Source organism: Passer domesticus, chromosome 11 (genome assembly GCF_036417665.1).
Source record: "Passer domesticus isolate bPasDom1 chromosome 11, bPasDom1.hap1, whole genome shotgun sequence".
Classification (NCBI taxonomy): Eukaryota; Metazoa; Chordata; class Aves; order Passeriformes; family Passeridae; genus Passer; species Passer domesticus.
In genome coordinates this window covers 21,942,864-21,970,300 of record NC_087484.1, presented here as the reverse complement: position 1 = coordinate 21,970,300, position 27,437 = coordinate 21,942,864, and the positions used below count along the sequence as shown (strand labels likewise).

Genomic DNA, 27,437 nt, shown 5'->3' with positions numbered 1-27,437 from the left:
ATTAAAAATATTGTATTTAATTCTTATTTCCCGATTTTTATAATTAGAGAAGTCAAATGTCCATATTCACACTGGTTTTATGTTTTAACACATGAAAATCAAGTTTATTTCAGCTTTGGATGGCAGTCTTTCATGTTAGCTTGATTTTGCTGGTTCAAATGAAACCACTTCCATTATGAGATACAATTCTAATAATAATGATATTGTGACTTGGATATTAGGAAAGTTACAGTAGTGATGTGTGTTGAAATTAAAAGCAGAGGTAAGACCAGAAAAGGTGGGAACTAAACTGCTGCCATCACCTCACATTTCTTGTGCTGCAGGAACAGAAGAGCATGCACAACTGGTGAGGTATTTGTTTGATGTTGCCAGGGTAATAAACACAGCACCGACACTCCCAGGTTCCTAAGGACTCCACAAGAAGCTCTGTGGTGATTATGAAGTGGATTTTTGAGGGTTGGGAACTGTTTCATATCCTGGCAAATGGGTTTGAGATGCAATCCAAGGCATTACCAGCAGAGTGAGGTATGTTTGGGGAGTGGGGGGAAGAAGGGAGGGAAGGATTCTTTAAACCCTGCAAAAGTTAGGAACTCCCTCTTGATCTATTCTGGGTGTTCTCACCCGATTCTTTGTAACCTTAGTTTTCCTAAGTTGCTATTTAGGGCTGCCATCTAGACTTAAAAGGATGGTGCTGCTTTATAACCTAAGAATGGCAATAATTACAGTGCTGCTCTTGTGCTGTGGAAACCATGTAGATTATGGAATGTCAAAGGAGCAAACTGTAGAAAGTGTCCCAGCCCATGGCAGGGGGTGGAACAAAACAAGCGTGAAGGTCCTTCCCTACCCAAACCATTCTGTGATTCTGTTCTACAGGAGACAGTAAGATCCACCGACATTCAAACAGATTTCTTCAGCTCACGTTTTTATGCCTCTCTGTTGCTTAAGCTTCCATCCGAAATGGCATAAATTCCATTTTGCAATTTGAAAGGGTTCAGCCCGTTCGCCTCTTGGGGTTGGATGTGCAGTGTGGGTACTCGGGGCTATGCAGAGTTTGCTCTTTATTGTGCCCAGGGCGCTGCTGGAAGGGAATCGGGAACGAGCGCTGTGGTTTTCTCTGTGCCTTCCCTTGTGTACCTCATACAGCCGCAACACCCCTGTCCCCTCCACCGAGTGACTCCACACCGCCCGCTGCCAGAGAATTCCCTCAGGCTGGAATGCACAGCCTCTATTTCTACACGCTGTCCCTAAAACCCTTGAGGAAGTAACGACTTCCCTGCTTTGGTTTTTATGGTGCTGTGAAGAAGGGCGGAGTGGGAAGCGTTTGGGTGCCCCGCTGGCAGCTGCAAACACTAAAAGAGTAATTTCTGCGTTGGTGCTGTTGTGGTATCTTGGCTGTTGCCATAAACCCGTCACAAGCGGCTATAATTAAAGCCGTGGCAGCGCTCGGGCTCTCCCCTCACGGGCTCTCCCCTCACGGGCTCAGCGCGCCGGGCCGCACCAACGCGCCGGGCACCGAGGGGAGGAACGCCTCCCCCGCTTCCAGCCGCGCAATGGACGCTCCCCGCCTGCAGCCCCTCCCCCGATGCCGTCATCGCCCCCGCTGGCCAATGGCAGCGCGGCGCTGCTGCCGAGTGACGTCCCCGTTCCCGGAACTGTTTGCTCCCGCACGTGCGCTGCTCACGTGACGGGGAGGGCGCGGAAGCGCGCGTCTCTATGGTTTCTGCGTGGGGCAGAGCGCCCGCTCTGGGGCCTTGGCTGTGTTGGCGCCGCCGGGAGGCTGGCGGACTATGAGTGTCCGTCCCTCATTACCTCACGGCCGGGAGGAGGAGGAGGAGGAGGAGGCTGCCGGGATAGCGGCGGACCTGCCCGCGGCCTCGCTCCGGTCCTCCGGCCGCCCCGGGAAGCCCCGGCCGCGGCGGGCCCTGCCCGCTCCCCCGCCCGCCGGGCCCGCTTCTCCGGGGAGCCTCGCCCAGGCCCATGGCCCCATGAGGCGGCAGAAGGCGGCGGGGCAGCAGCGGCGGCGGCGGGGCTGAGGCGGAGGAGAAGCCGGGCCGGGTGCAGGAGGTGGGTGACCCGCCGGGGGGGCTGGGGGAGGCTCGGCGGGGCGGTCCCGGGGCTGAGGGAGGCCGCGGGGGTCCCGGGGCTGAGGGAGGCTCGGCGGGGGGGTCCCGGGGCTGAGGGAGGGAGGCTCGGCGGGGTCCCGGGGCTGAGGGAGGGTCCCGGGGCTGAGGGGGGTCCCGGCGCTGAGGGAGGCTCGGCGGGGTCCCGGGGCTCAGGGGGGTCCCGGCGCTGAGGGAGGCTCAGGGGGGTCCCGGCGCTGAGGGGGGCTCAGGGGGGTCCCGGCGCTGAGGGAGGGTCCCGGGGCTCAGGGGGGTCCCGGGGCTCAGGGGGGTCCCGGCGCTGAGGGAGGCTCGGCGGGGGTCCCGCTCCGCGGCGCCCCCTGGCGGCCCCGGCGGCGCCCGGGGGTCGGGCCGGGGGCACGGGGCCAAGGCGGGCCCTGCCCGGGGCGGCCCCGGGGGCCCCCGAACACCCCGCAAAGTTTGTGTGCGGCTGCCCGGGGCTCGTCCCGCCGCCCCGCCGTGCCTCCCGGCCGCGGGGCGCTCCCGGGAAGCGGGGCGGGAGCCGAGCGGCCGCCTTTGTTAGGCCCCTGCTGCAGGGGAGGGGAGACGAGGGGGAAGCTCCCCCCTGCCCCTGCCACGTCTCCGGTCTTGAATCGAGTGTTGTGCTTCCAGATAAATAAATGGTGATTTATCTTCCCCAATGCGGCTGAGCATAACTGGGGAAGGCTCATAAGGCTCAGCACCCTCAGACAGCCAGAGCCGGGTCACTTTTAACAGGCAGTGAAGAATTTACACGGTTGCTTTGTCAAAGTTATGCTTTTCTTTTGCCTGGTTTTGGTTTTGGGGTTTTTTTTAAATTTTATTATTATTACAAAAGTAGAGATCAAAGAAAAAAAATACCATTTTCCTTAGGTCTTGTAAATTGTTCCTCATGGTCTTTCTAAAACCTTGAGGGGATTCCTAAGCAGAGCAAGCACTGCGGGCGTGCAGGCTGCACCTCTCAACACCCTTCACATCGGTTCTGGTTCAGTTCAGAGTCCTGTGACTCCTGCTGTGACCGGTGAAACTTCAGAACAGAGTTTACTGTCTTTGCACGTGCAGAGGAGGCAGGGAGTTGTCACAACCTGAATTTCAGTGCGTTTCAGCCATCCCTCACCCCCCAGCACTGTTTGTGCTCTCAGCTTGGGAGGGTTGGAGGGCTGCTCCGGTGCTCACAGCAGCTCCCTGGTGCTGCTGGGGGCTGAGGGTGACTTCAGTCCCCCGTGGTGTTCCCTGCCTCACCTGCCTGTGCTCTGAGCCCCATTTGGCTCAGAAAACACAGGTTTTCTCTCCCCTGTACGTTCAGATCTCACGGTGTTGTTGGTGTTTAAGCTCCTGCCACTGACCTGTAATCCTTGCCTATCATGTTTGTTCATCTCTGTCTGCACAGCCTTTCCTCCCTGTGTTTGTTCCCCCCCTTCGTGTGCTGCATGAGCTGATATTCTCATCTTTGCAGGCAAAACACTGCTCTGGGTTGTTGGGGTGTTTGTGCCATGCCTGTTTCCTGCTATTATCACTTTCCTCTGTTCAGACCACGCTGGCTTCAGCTCTTCCTGTCGTGCACATCTTGCCTGTTCCCCCTGCATGTTTATTTGGGAGCTGTATTCTTCTCCCGGTGCCAGAAAGTAAATGCAGATTCCAGTCTGTGGTCTGGAAAATCGTCTGTAGTTCAGAAAATGGTGGTTTCAGTGCTTTTAGCTCCTCTTTGATGTTGCCAGTGCTAAATCAAGGGCAGCACCCCTGGGAGTCCAGCCCCAAAGGTGTCCTCTTCTCTCACAAACAGAGATAGGAAATGCACTTTTTTTGCCACTGGTTCAGGCATTGACTGAGGAGGAATGGGTGAGCAGGAAAAGTAGTGGATGGGGTGTATCTGTAGTCCCAAGTCTTTTTTCCTTTTTGTTTTCCCACAGTTTTGTTCTTTTTATGGGAAGTCTGGTTACCTTTTTTTACGTAACATAGCCACCTATTAAAGTGTTCAATACCTTGGAAAGTGTGATTGCATGCAGGTTGTGTCCATACTCTTCCAATCTATGTGTGAAAACACAAAACACCCATTCTGCTGAGCTTGATCCCATGCTTTGGAGGGTTTTCTTCCTCTGTTTGCAGCAGAGGCAAGGAAGCAGCTGTTGGTTTTCCACCTGTAACTCTTTGTGTAATGCTTTTCCCCCTCCCCACCCCTCCACGCCAGGGTTCTGCAGTGCTCCAGGCAGCGAGTTTTGAAGCAGGATGGGAAAAAGACGCTGTGTTCCTCCACTTGAGCCCAAGCTGGCAGCTGGCTGTTGTGGGGTGAAGAAGCCCAAATTGTCTGGGAGTGGAACGCACAGTCATGGGAATCAGACCACAACTGTACCAAGCTCCAGTTCAGGTCCTCTCCAGAACCACCAGCATACAGATGGGAATAATGGAAGGGAGAACGTATCTGACTTGACTTTGGGCCCAGGAAATTCCCCAATTACTCGAATGAATCCCACTTCAGGAGCTCTGAGCCCACTTACTCGGCCCAATGGAACTGCCAACAGCACCAAGAACCTGGTGGTGACAGCAGAGATGTGCTGCTACTGCTTTGATGTACTCTACTGTCATCTCTACGGGTTCCCTCAGCCACGGCTTCCTCGATTTACCAATGACCCCTAGTGAGTACAGCCTGACGTGGGAGCAAAGCTGGGAAACAGCTTCCGGAGCTGTGGGAAGGGTGAAGGGTTTCCTTTGGGAGCGGGAAGAGGGGTGTGCAGGGGGAAAGGGGGGCACTCTGCTGCTTGCTTTGTCTGCTGGGAACAAAAGGATGCACTGTAAGTGCACAAAAGATTAAAGTGCTGTTTGTTGGTGGAGGTGAGTGAGCTTTAAAGAATGTCCTTTGAGAGAGAAAGGGCTCAGCTCTACAGCAAGAGCTGGGCCAAGTGTGAAGAGGTGTGGTGCTTCTTCAGCTCACAGTCTGCTGTGTTCTTTGTGGAGGAGTGCAGACCCACTTCATGGCAATGTTCTGGTAAAGTTTGCCCCCTTCTTTGTAAGTAGATTCCTCTGCAAAAAATTAGGTGAGTAGTGCCACCTACAAAATTGTACTAGAAAACCAGTTAAATAATGTCATTAATTTGAAGAAGCTCCAGCTTCTAATGTGAGACACTGACTTGGAGAGGGGAAGAGACTTCCTTCTGCACAGCAATGGAAAGGGAATAAAGTAAAAAGTTGAAGTTGGAAGAAGTTTCCAGCTCATCCTGAAACAAATGCTGGGCTGGTGAGGGTTGGACAAGGACACTCAAAGAAGTTTTCAGCTGTCCAAGTGAATGGGTTCAGCAGGGAGGGGAAGCTAAAATTTAACAGTTATAGAAGATGAAAGGAGGAGATCGTGCTAGCTGGGCAATGTGGGGAGAAATCCTGGAATCATTTAGGTTGGAAAAACCTTTGAGTCCAACCATGAAGCCAGCACTGCCAAGAGAGTTAACTTTCAAGGACAATACCAAGGTTAGGAGGAAAGGAGATGTGTATGAGCAGGAGTGAGGAGAAGGATTTATGAAGCTGTTTCACTTTGGTGAGATTTAGCTGATGTTTGTCTGAAGGTTGACTGCGTAGGTGTGGAAATGTTAATGTTATTAAAATGTTTGTTAGAAGAATTATATGGGAAAGATCAGTGACAGATGGACCTTCTGACACTCCTCCAGGGCCTCCTCCAGAGCAATAGATAAAACAAAAAGTTGCTGACATCCTTAATTTAAGCTAATGAATTTTAAATTGATGTAAAGAACAATGGCTTAAAACAGGTCAAGGACTTTGTTTCTGTGTAGTCAGTGTGTGCCCACCTTTCTGCTGCCAGGGTGGATGCAGGCTGTGCTTCCATGCAGTTATTATTCCAGCTGGATTATGAGACATGTCCTGAATGCTGCTGCAGAGTAAGCTGTTTAATACTGTACATACAGATGGACAGAGAAATGCTCTGGACTAGGATATCAAATAGCTCCAGGGAGTCCCCAGGCTGAAACATTTCTGGTGTTCATAAAGGGAGCTGAGTGGGCTCCCTTTGGAGCATTTGGTGTCTGGCTGGTTGTTGTTTTGCCTCTCAGAGTGCAAAGGGTTATTGGCTGTTGCTGTTAAGCCGGTAAGAGATGGTTTTATAGAGCTACATTCTTTTGGTGTCAGAGGAGATTTCTGGCTGGATTTTGTTGCTTTTTCTGTTGACTAGTATCAAAAAGGATATCCTTTAGGGAATAGCAGCTGCTTGAATTTTTATGCCCAGATTTGAAAAGTTAAAAATTGTTCACTGGTTATTTCAGTGCTCATGATTACAAGTCTTTTAGATCAGCTCACCAACAAAGCATAACCAGCCCTTCCCTTCTCTTCCCCTGTCATCAAATGCTTGCCTGGATTTTCTTGTGTTTCAGCATTTATTCTGTTGCTTCCAGGAAATGGATGTACCCCAGGGAAAAGCTTGGGGTTTGCTCTCTTGAAGAGCAGCACACAAGGAAGAACTGCCCCACTTGAGACAGTCTTGTAATGAACTTCAAGCCAAATGTTATCAAACACAAGAGTAAGCAAAGTGAAAATACAGAAATAATTTGCATTGTGGCCTTTTGTGACATAATTAATGTTAATGTAAGAGATCTTTGGACAAAACAAAGGTTTATACCAGGAGTCTCTCTGGACAAACAGAGAAGAGACTGTTGATTGAATAGAAAGAGGCACATCCTGTTCTTAGACTGGTTTTTAAACTGGTGCTGAACTTTATAGCAAAGCTAAAAGCAGGTGTGAAGGTCAGGGTTTGGCATAAACAGTGTAATAACATGCAAGTTGCAGGGTTATGGACTGAACACCACATGAATTTCAGTCACCAGCCTGAGGGGATGTGCACATGGACAGCACTCTTGATGGGAATTATGGAGCTGGAAGATACCTTGAAGTAAAGTTCCCTTATTCCAGTGTTAGCAGTGATGGTCACAGGTCAGTGAAGAGATGGTGGCGTTGAAGCCTTGTAGTTATGTCTGAATTAACTTGGCAAAGGAAGGAAATATCCCCTTTACTCTTCAGGTTACTGCAAGTATTTACAATTTGGAACCTGTGCAAGTAGTTGATTGGTTACTTTTTCCACTTTTGTACTCCAGTCTGATTTTTTAATAGTGGGTATTACAAACTGGTGCTAAAACTATATTATACTGGAAGCTTCTAGTTGCCATACAAGACAAATAATAGAATATTACATCATAAGGTCTGTTCTGTAACAGGTTTTTCCCTAGTACAAGCTAAAGCCTGATTCAAATGAACTGTACTTTTCTACTTTAAAATTCCCTTTGTAGTTGCAATTGATGAAGCTAATTTTTAGCTGCTGTTAGTTTTAGTTCCTCTCAGCCTCAAAACCCTCATCAAACATATATAAAGTGGGATGTTGTGGCTGGGGAAGGAAGGTTGACATAATCTGCTGAGGATATGGCTGCAAAGTACCAGTAAATGCTCCTGGGTGAGCATGGACAAAAGATTGTTGTGACTTTTCTCAGTACATCTGGGAAATAACACTTTTCAAGGAGGGGCTCTGGAACAATGGCCTTATTGTCAGCTGCACCTGCAATTTGCTGAGTGCATTTATTCTTCAGAGACAGAAACATCATCTTCTCTGCAGTGAAAATAGTGAAATTTTATCTATGTGTACAGAATCATATCTTTTTTTATGCCTCAGTTGTTCTGACCACAATGAAAAATGGTTTTAAATGTGCTTTAAGGTATTTTAAAATATACAGCCTTCAGAATGCAATTATCCTCTCCCCTCTGATAATATCTGTTCTATTATAGATGCATAAAGCTGTGCTGCAGCTCAATGGAAAGATGGGTTGTGGGATTTTTTTCCCTTTGGAAAGGGGAAAGAGGTAAATTGAAAATGTGAACCTGCAATTTGAATTGAAGGGGAATTTACTTAGATTTGCATTCTGTGAGTGGTGGTTTTTATGTCCCTAGCCTTTTCTCTTTGGGTTGAATGTCACATGGACTGAGTAGTGCTTTCAAAATTTTTACTAGATTAGGGTAAATTTCCACTGAACTTGTGACAGTAGTGTTTCTCACAGATCTCCTGTGTATGTTTAGTGTCCTTTTTTTTAAGTTTTCAAATGTATTTTCTTACACTTTTTTTTTCTGTTTGCTCTTTCAACATATGATAGACAGATGAAAATGTAGAAAAATTATATCCTGTAAGTGCCTTGAAGTGTTACTGGAAAACTAGAGCAGCAAATCCCTTGTCTTGGTCAAGCCAACCAGGAGGTTGTTGCTGGGTGTGGAAGGATGTTTCCACTTCCTCTGTGGGCAAAGTCCTTCACAATTATCACTCAAGGGCTAATTGCTCTTTTGGGCATTGCTTTTGCCATTGCTCACAGCTGGTTACTGGATCCTGAATGATGAGTTTATGCTGATGGATTTCATTCCATTGTTGCTCTGAGGAACGTCAGTGGGCACTGAGTTATTACTGCAATTTGAATGATGTTCTCACTACTCAGACATAAGAAGTTCTGTTGCTGTGTTTGAGAAATCATCCACACTCCATGCTGGTTTTGTTGTCTAACAGAACATCTCAGTATTTTTGTAAGGTTTGCTGCAGTGGTGCATTGCTCACAAAAGCTTCAAGAGTTTGAGGAAAGTGAGTGTCTGAGCTGTGTTGTCAGATCAGTCTTGATGGTTCAAATCTCCTGTCAATGTTTTCTTAATCTCAGAAAATCATATGCTATCATATTACTTAAAGTTCAGTAGAAATCCACAGACTGATGTCTTGCATTCAGTACTCTGAACCAGTCACAGAATCCCTCATCCTGTTTTTATAATTAGGTCAGCATTATCGGTTGCCTTACAAAATTTTGCAGATGTTTGGACATTCTTGTAGGGCTGCAACCACCACTGTCCTTTCAGTGCTTCTTTCTATGGCTCTTTGCAATTTCACTCACTCCTGTAGAAGTTAATTTTTTTTGTATTTAATGTTCACAGTCATCTTTACCTTTTTATCTCTTCTGTTACTCTGAAGTTGTTATTCTTGAAGGCCAAATCAGTTGTGGTTTAACAGCTTGAAATGATCCTGCTGAGTTTGAGAATCTGCTGTTGTGCCTGTAAATTCATGATGGTAGACAGGAAGGTGGGAATCCAGGTGATGTTTGAGTAGGAACAATAGTGTTTTAGATATGTGTTCAACAGGAGAAAATACATGTAAATACAAACCAAATGTAAGGTAAGCAAAAATGTGGACATAAACTGCTTGAGACTTAGGGATGGACCCAGAAGTCAGATCCTCGTGGAAATAACAGGGAAAAAATAATTTGGATTTCTTTTCATTCCTTAAAAAGGAAAAAATAAAAGCTTCTATTGTAAATCTGATTTATAGAAGTGGTAGTATAAAGAACTAACATGCATCACCTGTATTAATTTCCATATGGCCTAAGCTGGAAACTAGTGGATGTTACAAAGTGAGGCCAGTACTGACAGGTAATCAGTGGGATCAAATAACCATTTCAGTCATTAGAAGGCAGCACACCAGGAAGATGTCTGTGGAGGACTCCCAGAGTCCTGCTGGGAGGATGGAGTGTGCTGAAAAGGTGGAGGGAAGTGTTGGGGCTTGCATGTGGGGGGTGTGGGCATGAAGTTTTGTTCTTGCTAGAGAGCAGGTGAGCAGCCCTGCCTGCTGGGGTTTACTGGAGGGAGAGAGAGCAAAGGCACGGGGCTTTTTTGTACCTTGGTTGTCTCCCCTTAGCAACCAAATATCTTAGAGGCTGGAGGGTTTTTTCTGTTTTTGCCTTTGCAGTCCACTCTTTGTGACGTGGAAGACGGGGCGAGACAAGCGGCTTCGTGGCTGCATCGGGACCTTTTCAGCCATGAATCTTCACTCAGGACTCAGGGAATACACATTAACCAGGTAACTGTCCAAATTAAATCAGTATGAAGTGAACATGAAATTAGTTTGTTCACTGGAGATCTGTAAGGATTCAAGGTTAGGATGTTGGATCAACGTAGTTCAATGTAATGTGCTTCATAATGAACTAAACCTGAGTGTGTGAGAGTTACAGTGAGGTGATGTATCAGGATGTAGTGGAACATCTTTGCAAAAGGTGAGTTGCAGTTGGCATTTTAAGGCTGCTGTCAAATCTATCTTGCACACTAACAGTTTTGACATCTGTAGCACGTAATTTCTCTCAGCCTGCAGTAGGCATTGGGGAGCATCAGGAGGCTTGCCACTGGTATTACAGTTCATTAGATTGGGGAGAGATGCAAATCACTTTCTCTGCAGTCACAGAGAAGCATGTTTCATGCAGGCCTAATCAAAAGGGGAATAATTGAGCATCTGACACTATTTTGGTGCTTGTACTGGGTGACGTGTCTCCTCTTCCCTTTAGTGCACTTAAGGACAGCCGATTTCCCCCCCTGACCCGCGAGGAGCTGCCCAAACTCTTCTGCTCTGTCTCCCTCCTCACTAACTTTGAGGATGCCAGTGACTACCTGGACTGGGAGGTGAGAACAGGTGCATTTGGAACTCTGCATCACTCTCTCGTTCCATTCGGGTTCGGGTTAGTACATGGTGATGTATCTCCTTCCTTACAGGGGTGTTTGGGGGTAGAAGAGACTGGGAATAGAAGAAATGGGGCTGGAAATCTAGAAGGAAGGAAGGAAGAGGATGGCCCAGCAAGATGCTTTTGGTTGTGGGGGATCTGAATGGGAATAAAAGAAACATGAAAGTGGTTTATGGACTTGGCCCAATAGGAAATGGGTATAAATACTTGTATAAAAACCTGGGAAGTATTTTGATGGTGTGGATAGGAACTGGAAATAAAAAGTAGTTAAGACCAAAGGTATGAATGGTGTTTAGGACTTTGTACATTGAAGTGTATTTCATTCAATATATATATATGGACTTCATAGTCAGGCAATTTTAGGCATCATTCTTGCGTGCAGAGATTTTATCTCTCTTGAGTGACAGAAGAGATGGAAAACTGACAAGACTTAGCTCAGGAGAAGTGGCAGGGCCACTGGTGAGGCTTGTCTGGGAAGGGTGGCTGAGAGCTCCTTGTGAGACCTGCCAGGCAAGAGCAGAGAGTGGGGAGGAGAACGACCTTACCCAGGCAAAAGCCAAACTGTGCAGAGAGAGAGATGCACAGCGTTGTGGGAATGACAACTCAGTCATGGGCTCAGTGCTAGCAAACACCTCTTATCTGGCTGTTCATTTCCATCTGTAGGTTGGAATCCATGGGATCAGAATAGAGTTCATCAATGAGAAAGGTGTCAAACGCACAGCCACGTATTTACCTGAGGTTGCTAAGGAACAAGGTGGGTTTGAGATGGCAGCCCAACATGTCAACACACTGTGTCACAGAATTGGGTAACAATCTGTCAGTTTGGGGCTTGGAATACAGTGCTGTCCTCACAGTGGTGCCATGGAATCACCAGGCTTAATCTGGACAACTGACACCTGATACAGCTGCTGGGTTTTCATCTGGCCTGTCTCTCATCCCATAGCTTTGCACAGCTGTATTTTAGTGCCAGAATGTTTTAGGGCTGAAGAAATAGAGGATCTCAAAGTATGGATCTTCCAGCCTCATTGAGCAGTGCATCTTTCCTCTTCTATGTTTCTCCCACCAACTAGGATAACTGCACGCTGCCCAGCACCAACAGGAGAGTCACTTTCCTCCTCATTCTTGCTAAAGTAGCATCCTCCAGAGGAGGGCTAGAAACACAGCCCCTCTGGAGCACACTTCCCACTCAAATAGAGTAGTGGTCACCATGGCAACTGCTCAAAATATTGCCTCCTCCTTTCCTCCACCTAGCAGAGTGGAGTGGTCGCATTCTCCTGGCTCTGGGGCAAAAGACTAAGGTAGGAACTTTAACTCTGATCTCTCACATAGCAGTGCACTGTGCTATCCCTAGAGAATCAACCCCAATTTGTCTCTGTAAAGAGATTACTATTATCTTATTTTCAAGGGACCTAAGTGGCACATGATGAAAAAATTCGGGGTCCCTGCAACAGTAGCAAGGCACAGACCTTTATAAGAAGACATGGAATGGAAATGGAATTGCTCTTTCATAGGCCAGCTGCAATATCAGTTTAAAGGGGTAGACATGTGCAATAGTGTGCATGCATCAGGCCACGTGTGTCCAGTTCAACACTAGGACTTCTAAAGCTCAGAGTTTCCTGTTCAGTTGTTTGTTTTTCTAGAGTCCTTTTAATGCATCTCTTGTGGTTTTGAAATATTTTTTTTATATTGAAAAATTTGCCTTGCTTCTGTTTTTCAATAGACTGGGATCAGATCCAGACCATAGACTCCTTACTCAGGAAAGGTGGCTTTAAGGCTCCCATTACCAATGATTTTAGGAAAACAATTAAACTTACCAGGTAAGCAGATATATTTGTTGCCTTTTAATTTTACTTTATGGTGTTTTCTGGGTGATTTAAAATATTTGTGCTCGATGTAAGCCTTTATGCCTCTTCCAGAGGAGACATAGTGTGAAAAACCAAATCAAAAATGCCATGTGTTAGGCATATAATGCACATAGAATTAAGCACAATGTGTTTGGTCCATGCAGGATCAAAGTAGGAATTTTTCTAAGTGTCACTGGTTTTAATATTACTATATATGTGAAAGATCAGAAGCAGAAGCTTTGAGAGTTGAAAAGGTTGATTTTTTTGGCATCTTTTCAATGAACTTCCTTTTCTCAGTGTGCTCGTCTGTGAATGCTGTAGCTGTTAGTAGGTGACACCTGTCTTAAAACCAAACTACACTGACATTGGGCTGGTTTTCAGAATTTGCTTGCTTTTCTATAGCCCCAGCTGTCCTATTGGTTTCTGCCCCCTTTATGTTAGTAAAAATTGGGACTTTGTGGTTTTCTATAGAAACACTAAATTATCAGGTCATTCTTTACCTCTAGAGAAATGAGGTGAGTGTGCAGGGTTTTCTTTAACAGGAGATGACAGGGTGAAGGTTTTCATTAAAATCTCATGTAATGTGGTCTTAGTGCAACTCAAAACCACTTTGTAGCTGGCTGTTGTTTAGCATGCTTTAGAAGAGCTTGGAAAACTGTGGTCTCTCCAAAGGAACATCACATTTTGTGAATTCTGATTGTACAACATGGACTAAGTCATTTATGTGCTATGATAAACCTTTTCTTAATTTCTTTCACTACCTTTTCAAATGTGGAGATAACCACAAAAGTAAACAATAGTGAAATACTAATCACTGTAGTTGAATCTTCTTCCAGCAAAATTTTCATGCAATTTGTAGATAAAAAAGAACACAAACCGATCATTTATTTCCTGTGTGTGCTCTTCAGGCATCCCTTTAATTATCATCACCTTGATTAGGACTCACTTTTTGGGATCCTGGTGCTAATTCAAGCTCACACAGGTTATACATATGAGTGGGTTCCTCCTGTTCCTCAGTGGCTGTGGGCTGGAGGCGGGTGTGGGGTGACTGCTGCACGTGGAGTGGCTCGGCGCTGCGCGCTCTGACGCTGTGTCTCCGCCTGTTCCCGCAGGTACCGCAGTGAGAAGGTGACAATCAGTTATGCAGAGTACATGGCCTCCCGCCAGCATTGTTTCCAGAATGGCACCCTTCATGCCCCCCCCCTCTACAATCATTACTCCTGACACACGGCTGCATGACCAGTCCCACTCCCCAGTCGCTGCCAACGGCTATGACATCATCGGGGCAGACGCCTCCTCTTCCTGGTCCAGTTACTTCTATTACTGCACCATTTTATGATGCTAGCTTCCGTTGCCAAGTCTGCCTTCCCACTGACCTGGGGGGAGGGTGACAGCGTGACAGGACTTCAGGGGCCCAAGCCTTATCTCAGCCTTCCCTCCCAGCGGGGGTTCAGTCGGATTGGGGCTCCATGCCTACGAACTGTCGTGAGGTGCAGAAGACCTTTGGGAGTGAAAGTGCTGCTTCGGACTGATCTGTTCCTGGCTGTTACTGACGTCTGGAAACTGGAGTCGTTTGTTATGGAAGCCCCCCAGATCAAGTAGGAGCATTCCCCTGGCAGCCTGGGCAACGGAGTCCAACAAAACATTTTTTAGGTTCTTTTTAATTTTTTTTTAACCTCTGGTATCTGTTGTGTACTGAGAGCTGATTGCAGCCCCCACGCATCACAGGCGGACATCATGATATTGGGGAGGGTTGAACACCTGGATAGCACCCCATCCTCACGGACAGAAAACATGTGAAAAATTAACCCATTATTTAAATAAACCCTTGAAGGCTTTAAGGCTCAGATCCTTGGTAGGTTGGATTCTTGGTGATGAAGCCTGCTGTGAAATATAATGCTGTTTTGCTGTAAGAGAGTGACATGGCATTGCTGTGTACGCAGAGGAAAGGATCCTCGAGTGTCCCTGGACAGTCTTTGTTTTGACCAAATTTTGTTTCCAAATATTTGTAAGAGATAGGATTAGGGCTGGGGAGGGGTTTGCAGAGCATTGACTGTAGTCATACAAGTGAGACCAGTGTCTGAAATTTGTTTTAAGTTAAGCTAACAGTCTTGGGGACCTTCCTTTTGATAGAACAGCCACTTTTGCCAGTATGACTACTGATTCTAGGGGCTGTGAGTGTTTCTGTTCATTCCAGGCCTGTGGAATGGTGCTGTTCAGTTTTGCTGGTAAGATTTATCTTACTCAGCTTAGTCATTGCCACGTCCAGGCAGTGAGTGGGGAAATCTGTATTACCCAAATGGCATGAAACTCTTGTGCATTCTGTGTTTCTTCTCCCGTGGTGGTTGGTGATCACAAGGAATACTCTTTTGTGAAAGGAAGATAGCAGTTGTTATTCTGCAGCATCACTGAGGGATGTCATAAACTCTAAGCTATGACACTCTTTCAATGAGATAACTGGACTTCAGAATACAATTGGGGGTGGGATGGGTTGGTTGGTTAGTTGGTTTTCCAAGCTTCTGGAGGGTCAGTAATGATTGGGGAAGAGAACACGAGTGCATAGCAGTCATGGCTGTTCAGTTGCACACATCTTCTGAGCCTGCTCGTGTGTTGTAGTTGGCTGGTGTTTGAAGCCTGAAATTATGCTGTGGTATGGCAGGAACAGGGCTGGTAGGAAGCTGAGAGCTGCAGCGTGCTGCTCCTGGTCCTAAGGAAGCAAGGCACAACTTGTGCCATTTCGCTTCACGTTGGTGTAAGTTCTGCTGGAGGAGAGAGATGTGAGGGAGATTCCTCTGGATAACGGTGCAATATTGACCCAGCTTTCCTTCCGTATTGGGTCATTCCTACAAATTGCCACTTTTCCCTTGTGATGTTGTTGAAAAGAATTGAAGATGAAAGGATTGTTTCGTGACTTCCTGCTGCTGAGAATAAATGAGTCTGGTTACAAACCACTGCAGTTTGTAGTTGCTCCCCCAGGTGCCGTGTAGTGATGGGGGAGGGTGGGGTCAGCTCCAGGCATACCACTCACCTTTCAGCTGTCAAACAGTATGATACATAGGGCTACACTCATTACTGTTCAAGTGTTCTATGTTAGAATTTAATTTCTAAAAGGTTTCAAAAAAGGCAAAAAAATGGTGCTAAAACTTCACCCCTGAGCACGCTCGGTGAGACTGGTCATGCAGGCATACTGTGCCAGGCTTTTCAACTATACTGTTTCTTTTTCAGGTGTTTGCCCTGTTCTGTGTCTTCAACAGTGTATAGTGTTTTCCTGATTTCAGTTTCTTTGACTAGGGGATGAATAAAGGGTGGGGTGGGGAGGGTTAGTTGTCATTTTTTTAAAGAACAGAATTTTAGGATTGAGTAACTTGGTTGGTTTAAGCCTGAAGTGGGACAGGTGGTTTGGGACTGGGGAAGTCTTGTCCTCTCCCACTTCTCTTTCCCCACTCAGTCGGTTTAAAAAAACACAAACAAAACATAAATGCCTCTAAATATGTACTGTGTTCTTGTCTTGTTGCAGTGAGAAGAGAAGCTGTCAGATCAGAACACTGATCTGCTAAGGAACAGGCCCTCTCAGCTTTAGTCCCATAAGGGTCCAGCTATAAAATCAGTTGAAAACTGTGTCAGTAGCTAAGTCAGCTCAGAGAAATGTATGACAAGGACAGGTGGTCTCAGGAAATAATCCCGTTTCTAGATCATTACATGGCAGCTATGCATAAGGATGAAAGAGGGGAACTGGGCACAAACCGTACTTTGAATTGCCTCAAGATGGAGACAACCAAAATCAGGCCAATAGATGTGAGATTTTCTCTGTGTTTGCTTGGCTGGGACAGCTGGTTAGAACTACTCCTCAAAGCAACTGTTACCTGGTTTGATCTGGATTAACTCATCCTTAGAAGCAAGTGCCTTTTGGTCTAGAAGGGCTTATTCTCATGACAACCACGAGTGATAAATAATCTCACTGCAATGATGAAATGTCTTTGTTTTACGGTAACTACAGGAGAATGTCTTTGATCACTGGAGTCTGTCAGTGTTGAAATGTTTCCACTGTGAGGTTCTTAATTTTTTTTTTCCATGTTGTTCAACAGTCAATCTCAACTGAAGCCATTTCGGTTTGGGAATGTTACATGGTCAAAATATCACATATCTACAATTTATCAGAACAAGAAAAAAATCTGTAAGGAAATCTAAGAGTTCATTTTAACCTTTGCACAGAATAATTTGTTTTCATAGTACATTAACAAACCTCTGCAGTCTTCACTGACTATTAGTGCTGTTTTCTGTTTGTATTCAGAAACTACATGTTGTTTTGTTGGGGGTTTTTTGGTTAATTTATTTCCTTAAAGCAGGAGACCTCTTTTGACCTACAGTGCAGAGACGTCAGACCAATTCTTTATATTACACTTGGTTGCCTCCTACCTATATAATAATTTCTGAGTGTAAATAATTGAACTCTATCCTCTAATGAAGTATTGTAGAGAATAAATCATAATGGATAAAGATTATTTGTACTGTCCTCTTTATATGAGTTCCCACAGCCTTTATGGGGGATAAGATGAAATTGTTCTTATCTAGGCAATATATTACAGGTGTGAATAGCAAACCTGTGAATTGCACCACAGGTTCAAAACCAGGGAGATTGCCAGAGTGGGGTGACAGCTGTCTGGAAACACACCAATAATCAAACAGGCTCACTACAAGAAAGCAAGGGAAAATAGTAGGCAAGTTAAAACCAAATATTACATATATTTTGTTAATAATGGCATGGCAGTGTCTTTGTATCCTGATATAATGTTTGCTTGACAATAACTTTGTCACTTGTCATGATGGTGAAATGTATAAAGTACATACATGCAGAGTATTGTAAATCTTTCTCAAATTCAAAATTGTTCTTTTGGGGTTTGACTTCTAAAATGAACTGAGAACAAATTGTCTACACTTCAGGGCTATAGTCTTCAGGTGATCTAAAAACCTTATTTCAGAGGAATAAAACACCCTTCTTTCTAGATTCTTACTATTTTAATGTTTGCTTTGAGACAGAATTAGCTGAATTGTAGAATCGTTTTGAATTGGATCTCTGGCTTACATGTTTTCTCCAAACATTTTCAGATAATTGTTAACTTTTAATCTATGGGGGCTGTACAGTTGGAGATGCTGCATTTTCTGCCTGTGGCTCTTGGGAAGGGCAGCCCTGGATGTCAATGAACAGTCATAAAACCCTAAAAAACACCAACCAAACCAAGGGGGAGGGTAGTTTTGACTTAAATATGCCTGAGAAGCTCATTTATCACAGAACAACTCCAAAGCAAAAACCTATTTTGAGGTGCTGGTACTAGGAAGGCTAGAAAGTCAATCCCTTGGGCAATGTGAGCTGGGTGCTGTGACTAATGTGATTTCCAGGTGAATTCCAGCTGATTTGCTTTGTGAATTCTGAAGTTACCCATATCTCTCCTACCCCAGGGGAATTACCAAGGGTATTCTCTCAGCTTTGTTGGCAGGAATACAGTGCCTTAATTTGTGTATTTTAGTGTCATATGCCTTTCCTGCTTGATTTTTTTTTGTTTGCTATTGAATCAGACATAAAATCTTTGCCTGCTGTCTCTCATCAGAGGTTCTTCCATGCACTCCTGAGCACAGGAGCCCTCAGCAGCTCACAGGGAGGATGAGGCCAGGTAGAAGGGTGTGCATGTGACTGCACACTGAAATAGGTCAATCCAGGCTAAATATAAACCAGGATCATTCTCCTGGAAACAGTTTCTTCTGTTGTTACTTCTGTTTGAAATAAGAAACAAAATGAATTAGTCATTTAGCACCAAACCAAATTACTGAAAGATTAGCAGAAACTTCTAGAGGATACTTCAAAGGAAGAATATTTTAAACATTTTTTAAACACAAAAAAGAAATTTGTTTTATCTGTGATGGAGAAATGCCATTTTTATCTTGAAGATAAAATGAAAATCAGAACACTTACCTATACAACTCCATAAATTAACATGTACACTGATAGGACATGGAGCAGTAGGATAGGAGAGTTCCAGTCTGTAAATATGTTTGATATCACTCTCAAAACACAGCAAGCACAGAAGAGTACTGTTCCATGTTCTTTAAAGTATATAATTCTACAAATGGAACAGTATCCAGATTATTGAACCATATTTTTTGTATGGTCAGCTAGACTGCTCTTAGAGTCAGATGAATTCTGGCATAAATTATGTATTATACTAGTTGATAATGTCATATATGTATTAAAAACAGATCATGTCGTTTTGCATTCAGAGCCTTACTATGACTTTATTCCTGGATATTAGCATAACTTCACTTAGCTCATACATGTTCGTTCATTATGGTTTTGGCTACATAATTTTCAATGGAGTAAAAATAAAGGTAAAATGGTGTGAAGACCTAAACCTGAAGAGTTATACTTTAAGTGGAGAGATGAAATCACACATGTCTGTGCAATGCTGGCTGCTGTGGCACATGGTGCTCTCAGTGGGTGGTTATCTCCACAAGGATCTACTGCTTTCACACTGGCACTCCATGGGAAAGATAATTACTGCTAGAAAGCTTGAAAAACTCCTAGAAAAATCACATTTCTTCTGCTGATGAATTAGAAGGAAGGCGTATTATAAAACAGGTTTATGCTGGTAACAGGATATACTTGTTGTTAGTTCCTACATGTGGTTACAGGGAGATACTTAGCTGAGCACTTTGTAAGGTCTGTGTAGGTGCAATGAGTTGTTCCAGGGTTTGTGTTCAGACTGTGGCTACACAGAAATTACCATGACAGGCATGGTAACAATTGCTCCTCAACACCATGTCTCCAGCAAGGATCAAAGCTTTTTGCCCTGGAATATGGAATATTAGAGACTTTCTTCATGATAAATTATGTTTGGCCAAGTATTCTTTTTTTTTTTTTTCAATAAGTTTATTTTAGGATGTCCAGCCTGAAAGTTCCTTTAGTCAGTGACTATTTTAATCAAGCTCACCTTGCTTTTCTATGCATGTTTTGTTGGTAAATGCCAAAACAGTAATTATTAGTGAGGAAGAAGCCAGTGCATTTTAAAAATAACAAAAGGTCAGGTACTCTGCTATGTTTGGGTTGTTGCAGCAGCTGAGCAATATTTACTATGGGGTTTATAAATTTATTTTTTTTAATTATTAAAAAAAAAAAAGTGGGGGAAAGCTGCTTCCATTCAGGAACATTTTTATTTTGCTCTTGAGACCTTAACCAAACACATCAGTGATAATAAACTTAATCTTTCATGGTAGCCTCTTTAACTGTACCTGTAAAATCTTGGGTTTGTATATTTAAGTGGAATGGATCCTTGGGGAAAAACAAAAAGGGAAATTAATAACTGAAACTTCTGTGAGCTACCTACTGCTCTGAGAATCACAGCGCTCTGACTGACGGGTTATTTGAGCAGCCATCAGGATTCCAAGTGATTTTAAATGCTTCTCTCCTCAATCTGGCATGGATTTCCTTGTTTTCTCCTAAGCCTAATTGAAATTGTTTAATTTGCCAGATGTTCCCCAAGATATTTCCATTCCATCCTCCTGAATGTCTTTCTGCTTGTATCACTTAGCAAATTACTTTCCAGTCAGTTTCTCTGCTATGCTCATTATCTAGATAACAAATATTAAAAATCTATTATTTGATCTCTTCATATTCTTCTAATTTATTTTTAATTCATTCCTTTTCCCAGCATGCAGGAAACCATTCACCCAGGCTCAGACACAAGTTTATGAGAATAAGAGTGTTTTCATCATAAATCCTTCAACAGTCTATTTTTGTCTTTCTTTAAGGGCACAGGATGACATAGTAAGGGCTGATAAGATGATTACTTTAAGAGTCTTAGGTTAGGCACTTACATGTGAGCTCCTTAGGGAAAACACTGCTCCATAAGTTATTTTGCTGGCAGTGTTGGGAGAATTATCTTCATTTTCAGCCTGCCTATGGCTTTTAGGGGACTGTAGATTGCTTCTGAATGGTCTGAAAATTAACCTTCCTTATGAAGCATGTTATTTATGATATCCATACTCCCTCTTTACAGTCTGAGGTCTATTAATCACAGTGAGCTAGACAGAAATTCTGGCACAGTCACGGTTTTCCTAAGGCTAGGGGTTTGCTGTCCAGCTGGAGGATGTTCTGGTAGTGAAATGGAGCTGGTTACAGCTGCCTGATCCACTGCTGGGAATGAAGATGAGATGCTTCTGATGCCTGGGCATCCTCAGGTGCTCCTGGGCAGGCGGATGCTGCTGTGCAGTCTGGTGAAGGGCAGCAATGCAGCTTTGAGCTCTTTGGTTATTTCCTAAAGGACAGAGCAGAAGAGTTTGCTCATGTGAAGGGCGAGTGCATGTCCAGTCACCCTTTCAGTGAAGAAATTCTTCGTCATACTCAACCTAAGCCTCCCCTGGCCCATCTTAATACCGTGTCCTCTCGTCGGAAGAGGCCGACCCCCACCTGCCTACACCCTCCTGTTAGGGACTTGCAGTCTTGGTCTTTTACAGCTATTTGCCCTCTGTTCATACACACCACCTCCAGCATCCCGCTGCTTCCTCTCTCTAAAAGCAGCTAATTACTAAGCGAGCTTAAACACACCTCTGAGGACTGTTTTGCTGGGAGAGCACTCAATCTCCCCGCTCCCGCTGTTTCCCCTCAGTGCCCCCACAGCGGCAGCCGAGCTCTTTTATCCTCAGCAGCGCCCAGGGTAGAACCGGCTCCCCGCCCTTCAGAGAGGGGAGAAGCAGCCGCGCCTTAGCCGGGCAGAGCCCTCAGCGGGGCAGAGCCCTCAGCCCTCACCCGGGCAGAGCCCTCACCCGGGCAGAGCCCTCAGCCGGGGCGGAGCTGTTCTCGCCCCTCACCGGGGCAGAGCCCTGAGCCCTCACCCGGGCAGAGCCCTCACCGGGGCAGAGCCCTCACCCGGGCAGAGCCCTCACCCGGGCAGAGCCCTCACCCGGGCAGAGCCGTTCCCGCCCCTCACCCGTGGCAGAGCCGTCACCGAGGCAGAGCCCTCACCCGGGCAGAGCCCTCAGCCGGGGCGGAGCTGTTCTCGCCCCTCACCGGGGCAGAGCCCTCAGCCCTCACCCGGGCACAGCCGTTCCCGCCCCCGCCCGGAGAGCCGCCCGCCCTCCCGTGAGGCGGGGCCGCCCTTTCCGCCGTGGCTTTCCGGTGATGGCGGCGGGCGGCAGCGACCCGCGGACGGCAGACGTGGAGGAGGACGCCTCGCAGCTCGTCTTCCCCAAAGGTGCGAGCGGGGCGGCGAGGAGCCCGGGCTCGGGGGGTGGTTGGAGGCCGGCAGCGGCCGCCTGCAGGGTACGAGCCTCGCCGAGCGGCTCCTTGGAGCGGAGCGCTGCTCAACGCCCCGCCAGCAGCTGCTAACCCCGAGTATTAAAAATCAGGATAATAAGTGATTTGTATATATTTAAGGATCTCATGATTTTTAGGATTTGGCGGTTCTTTAGATGGGCCGCCACGTGTGTGTTGGGTATTAAAAAAAAAAAGTCCTGTCAGGTTATAGTGAAAAGGTTATTGGTTTTTGATATAAGCTTTTTCAGTGATGTTTGTTGACACAGGAGTACTTCCCTGTGAGGGTGCTGAGGCCCTGGCACAGGGTGCTCAGAGCAGCTGTGGCTGCCCCTGGATCCCTGGGAGTGTCCAAGGCCAGGCTGGACGGGGCTTGGAACAACCTGGGATGATGGAAGGTGTCCTCACGGCAGGGCTGGAACTGCATGGGCTGTAAGGCCCCTTCCAGCCTGAGCTGTTCTGGAAATCTGTGAGTACTGCTGCAGTTAGGAAACCAGCTGTACAGATCCAGAGTTGGTAGCTATAGACATTTATTGTCTGTGTATTTTTTTTCAGAAAATTAATTCAGTATAAATTCTAGAAATGTTTTTACACCTCAGAGCCACCCTGAAAATAAAGGGGGGGGGGGGAATGGACACCATGCTGAAATGGACACCTTTGCATTGCTGCATTTTTGAGTTATGAACAATAGGGAAGTTCTGAAAGACTATTTTTTCGGGTTTTTTTAATGCTAAAATATCATGTTTAGCCCAAGCTGATTTACTGCTCAATGCAAAATAAGAGTTGCCAGGCCCTTTCTAGCAGTCCCTGTATCTGCTTGTATAAAAGAGTGCTGTCAGGCACTCTGGGATGCAGCCTCTGACCCTGTTGCTTTGAACAGCTCATACTGTGATGTTGAAAGATGCTCTTGTTATTGGAAGACTTATAGTGGTTATGGTGATGATGAATTAATTCAAAGTTGGCTAAAGGGCAAGGGAGAATTTTAAAAATAGGTTAATTTTTTTTTTCTGATAATAAAATTTCAGCCAGGTCAATTAACTTTTCAAGTAAATGAAGCCTTTTTAAAAACATTCAACAGCATTCATATTTACTTCAAGAGCTCAGAAACTTCTGAAGACTGTGGCATCACTTCTGAATTTTGTGGAATTTTAGAGTTCTAGATATTTTTTCTGTATCAAGTCATGCATTGCTTCTGCCAAAATTGGGTGAAGAAAACATACTGCACAAATATGAAAAAATCTGAATGTCAGGGCTGCAAGTGTAAAATATACGGTCAAAAAGACAAACACCTTGGACTGTCACTCACAGTGTAATTTTTATCAGCATTTTCAGTACGAAATGCTGCCCAGTCACTGGTGAAAGAGCTCACACACTGCCATGAAAGACATTTTCACTTCTTTATTACCCAGATCTAAATTACACCCAAAACTTGTGCAATTCCCCTTTTCAAACACCTCTTTCCATGCTGGCCTTCCCTCATTCATCCCGCAGAATTTGAAACTGCGGAAACTCTGCTGAACTCCGAGGTGCACATGCTGCTGGAGCACCGCAAGCAGCAGAACGAGAGCGCGGAGGATGAGCAGGAGCTGTCAGAAGTCTTCATGAAAACCTTGAACTACACCGCGCGCTTCAGCCGCTTCAAAAACCGCGAAACCATCGCCAGCGTGCGCAGGTGAGCGGCGGGGTCGGGCTGTGACAAACACTGCCCTGCAGAATGGGATCCCTCACACTGCTCCTGCTTCACAAAAGTGTAATATCCCGTGAGCTCTCTCCCCTTGGTCAATCCCCAAGTCCCCAGCCCTGGAAACATCAGTAACTACTTACCAGAGTTAGCCCTGCTGGGGGAAAAAACAGACTCCCAAATGGACCTTTGTGTCGCAGCTCCCTCTGGTTTCTCCTTCCCAGAAAAAACACTCCCAAATGGACCTTTGTGTCACAGCTCCCTCTGGTTTCTCCTTCCCAGAAAAAACACTCCCAAATGGACCTTTGTGTCACAGCTCCCTCTGGTTTCTCCTTCCCAGAAAAAACACTCCCAAATGGACCTTTGTGTCACAGCTTCCTCTGGTTTCTCCTTCTCCTGTCTCCTCAGTGGCCACCCCCCTTTCCCTGGAGCCCTTCCCTTTCTTAAGCTGCGTGCTCCACCTGGTTCCCTCTCCCTGTAGCAGGGTTTCCCTTCAGCTACTGTTACTCTGCCGGAATAAAACCTTGCAAAAGGGCCTTTCTTGCCGCTGTCGCTGAGCCAGTTGCAGTGAGTGTTGAGTGGAGGTTTGAGTGTGTTGCCTGAATGTTAACTCAATCTGCTTTTCAACAGGAGAGGTTTGTTGGGGACAAGAAATAGGCAGCAGCACCTATCATTCTAACACCTGCTTTTTTAAACAAAATTACATCTTAATGGTGTTGAGCGATTTGTTCTTTAATTGAGTCTTTAGGGTCCCTAACGAGGCAAGAAGTTCTTTATGGAGGGTTATACTTTGTCCAGGTCAAGCCTTCTGAAGTGCTTTGTTTTCAGTATTTCACTGACAGCTGATTGCATTAAATGGGAGGATTTTCTAGACTTTGCAGAATAATTCAGGGGAGGTGGAGGTAGCAGATAGGATTTTATTTTTTCCTCTGTGCATTTATATAATGAGGCTTTTCTCCTGAAAAAAAATTACTTCAGTGCCAGAAGCAGTGTATAAAAAGAGAAGTATTTCTTTCAGTTTAAGCTTCTTTATATTTCTGTCTTGTAATTCCATCAAATTGTTGTCTTCCCTTACAGCTTACTGCTGCAGAAAAAGCTCCATAAGTTTGAACTGGCATGTTTGGCTAACTTGTGTCCTGAGACAGCCGAGGAAGCAAAAGCTCTGATTCCTAGGTAAGCACTTACATGTTCTACAAAGGTTGCTGTCATTTCCCTGTGACCCAAAGCCAGCCATGCCCTGGTACTCTGTCTTCAATCCAGCTCCCTTGCTGGAAAAATATTTGGTCTTAGTCTTTCTTCCCTGCCTGTTGATCTGACAGCAACACACTTTGTACATGTCCCTTGTGTACTTCTGAGAGCTTTTACTGGTTCAAGTGTAAAGCTCTTAAATTTGGGTTCTTAGCTGGCTGTGTTTGTGCTCCTTGGAGTTTTTTCTGTTGGAGCAAATGAACTGTTTTGTGGATAATGTACGGAAGAGCAGTTGCTTCTTCATGTCTTGATTGGTTACCTCATGGCCTGAGACAGAGGAGGGAATGAAACAATCATCTGAATTACAGTTTCTTCCTTATTTGTCATTATATAAAAGGGAAGGCTTTGGGATGAGTTAATAGTGGGCTCCCAGTACCTGGAAAGAGCCTACAAGAAAGATGGAAAGAGACTTTTTTACAAGAGTAGTGACAGGATGAGGGAATGACTTCAACTGAAGTAGATTTAAATTAGATACCAGGGAGAAATTCATCCCTGTAAGGGAGGTGAGCCACTGGCAGAGGGTGCCCAGAGAAGCTGTGGCTGCCCCTGGATCCCTGGAGGTGTCCAGGGCCAGGCTGGATGGGGCTCTGGACAACCTGGTCTAGTGCAATGTGTCCCTGTCCATGGCAGGGGTTGGAATGAGATGATCTTCAAGGTCCCTTCCAACCCAAACCATTCCATAATTTTATGGTGAATTTCATAGCAAGAACGGACTGGTTTATGAGCATGCAGCTACATGGACTTCATTTAGAGGTCTGCTTACACCTGCCTTGCCTTTTTTGAAAACACCTTTTGAAATTACTCAGCAGAAGGTTCTGGGAAGAATGGAATTGTCATGTAAAGAAGTAGTGCATAGGGATTAGAGCACTCTTCGTACAGTGATGTTACAGGTGGTTCCTGTGGTCACACAGGTGGGTGATGGTGTGTTGAGACTGACAGGAGAGAGTTCTGACTGAAATGAATCACGGGGAGAGGTCATTTCTGAAACCTTTAATGTCTCCTTATTGCTCCTGCCTCGCAGCCTGGAGGGCCGGTTTGAGGATGAAGAATTGCAGCAGATTCTGGACGACATTCAGACTAAACGCAGCTTCCAGTACTAAGGTTACCCCTCAGCCCCTTTACCTGAGCAGGAAATCCTGAGGACCTGGGCTGTTTCTGAGCCCTCTGCATCAGTCCACCTCCCAGCTGAGTTGTGGGTGCAGGGTGCTCCAGTGCTGTGTTGCCACAGGTGCATTCAGACTGGAGATCAGCCTTGTCCTTTTGGTTTGTTCCACGTGTATGTTGGCAAGGATCCCCTGAGCTGTGAGAGCAAAGAATCTGAAAGGCCTTTTCCCAGTGGCTCAAGTATTTGTTTCTTCCCTAATCCCTCTCCCCAGGTTGTAAATTTTCAATGTTTTTGGTTTTTAGCAGAAATGTAGATGTGATTTTGTGTTTTTTAGGAACTTCTAAAGGATGTGGAAACTTGTTCATAGTTCTCAGAAAGCTCAGTGATGAGCAGCATCAATATCTGTGCTGGTTTTTGTTTGTTTGTTTTATTGTTTGATCGGGACAGTGAATTTTTACAGCTTCAATATTTTTCTATTATCGTTTAGTGTAAATTAAAAGATATTTTAAATTAAAGTTGTGTGTTTTATAAATATTAGGTACATATTATGATTTTGTTAATGAGGAGCTTTTTAACGAATAGATCCTGGAAATCTGGGAACTCCAAGAGTGTAATGACCCCAGTGCAGTTTAGGGCAGATCAGAGGTGTTACTACAGTCACAGTGAGAAAGCATTGGGGCAGCATCTCCCTCTCTGCTCCCCTGCTCTGTGCCAAGGGATTGCAGACACCCAACATGTAGCCTGCTACAGAAAAAAAAAGAAAGTGAAGAAACCAAATAATTTTGACGTTATGGACTCCTTAATTATGTTCCTGACTGCCCTAAGACTGAGATGGAGCCAAACCATAAATAAGGGGGCACAGTGGAGGGCTGGCTCCTGGTGCAGCCTGTGGGGATCACACACCCGGTGCTGCCAGAGCTCAGCTGCTGGGACATTCACACATTGTTAGCTTTTGTTATTCCTTTGGAAAGGAATCGTCCTTTGTGTAGGATAAACTTCTTAAACAAGCCCTTTCAAGTCCTGTAATTTCACCACCCCACCTGAAAGAAGGAAAATTTTGCAGGAGAGAACATTGAGAGAAGAGGCAGAGAGATGTGGTAAGACACTATTTGTGATGATAAGCAATAGTCTCGCTGATCTTGCAAAAGGGAGAGAAATAAAATATTATTTTGGGTCTTGCTAGAAATGTAATGTTGCTGCTGTGCTGAGGCTGTCCTGGTATGTGACAATTGTTTGGGCTCACCTCATCTGGAGCACAGTACTTCAAACAGATTTGTGTGTGAGCTGGGGTGGCAGTGGCTCCTTCTAGCCTATAAACCACACATGCAGCTTTACCAGGGTCAGGATAATTCTAACAGAAGAAGGAAAATCAAGGTAACAAAGCTTTATTTTATAAAGCTTAGTGTCCTCTTTGAATACAGCATATGCTTCCCAGCAGCTGCCCCTGCTGAACCAGGTTTGCTCTGTAAAATGTTTCTGTTCAAGCAGCTTTAAGACATTTTCATCTAAACACACAGATTCTTAGGTCTTAATCACAACTAATTCAGGGGAAAAAGCCATTCTGCATCTCTCTATCTACACTCTACTACTTGATGAGGCCTTTGTAAGCACCCTTAGGAATACCAAGGAGTGTAACAGAC

At 45.4% G+C, this 27,437-nt stretch overlaps 2 protein-coding genes and 2 long non-coding RNA genes across 7 annotated transcripts; 2 read left to right on the top strand and 2 right to left on the bottom strand.

Moving 5' to 3' along the window:
- The first annotated feature begins 384 nt into the window (after positions 1–384).
- On the top strand, positions 385–16,961 carry AMMECR1L (AMMECR1 like). Of its 2 annotated transcripts, none has more exons than XM_064435795.1 (7): positions 385–525; positions 4,288–4,732; positions 9,856–9,966; positions 10,445–10,559; positions 11,282–11,372; positions 12,339–12,435; positions 13,575–16,961. In XM_064435795.1, the coding sequence occupies exons 2-7, from the start codon at positions 4,326–4,328 to the stop codon at positions 13,684–13,686; spliced, it is 933 nt and encodes a 310-aa protein (XP_064291865.1). In that variant the 5' UTR covers positions 385–525; positions 4,288–4,325; the 3' UTR covers positions 13,687–16,961. The 2 variants fall into 2 exon arrangements, with proteins under 2 accessions (XP_064291865.1, XP_064291864.1); XM_064435794.1 differs by lacking the exon at positions 385–525 and adding an exon at positions 1,810–2,064.
- Positions 8,414–10,198, bottom strand: LOC135309624 (uncharacterized). The gene is made up of 2 exons (XR_010369820.1): positions 9,786–10,198; positions 8,414–9,391 (listed from the first exon to the last, which is right to left on the bottom strand). It is a non-coding gene; the product is annotated as an uncharacterized LOC135309624 (long non-coding RNA).
- Positions 15,783–21,477, bottom strand: LOC135309623 (uncharacterized). 3 transcript variants are annotated; one of them, XR_010369819.1, is made up of 2 exons: positions 21,441–21,477; positions 15,783–20,768 (listed from the first exon to the last, which is right to left on the bottom strand). It is a non-coding gene; the product is annotated as an uncharacterized LOC135309623 (long non-coding RNA). The 3 variants fall into 3 exon arrangements; XR_010369818.1 differs by lacking the exon at positions 21,441–21,477 and adding an exon at positions 21,277–21,334; XR_010369817.1 differs by lacking the exon at positions 21,441–21,477 and adding an exon at positions 21,059–21,233.
- Positions 21,478–21,547: 70 nt separating this feature from the next.
- Positions 21,548–26,312, top strand: POLR2D (RNA polymerase II subunit D). Its single transcript, XM_064435796.1, has 4 exons — positions 21,548–21,704; positions 23,255–23,435; positions 24,522–24,617; positions 25,714–26,312. The coding sequence occupies exons 1-4, from the start codon at positions 21,632–21,634 to the stop codon at positions 25,790–25,792; spliced, it is 429 nt and encodes a 142-aa protein (XP_064291866.1). The 5' UTR covers positions 21,548–21,631; the 3' UTR covers positions 25,793–26,312.
- The last annotated feature ends 1,125 nt before the right edge of the window (positions 26,313–27,437 follow it).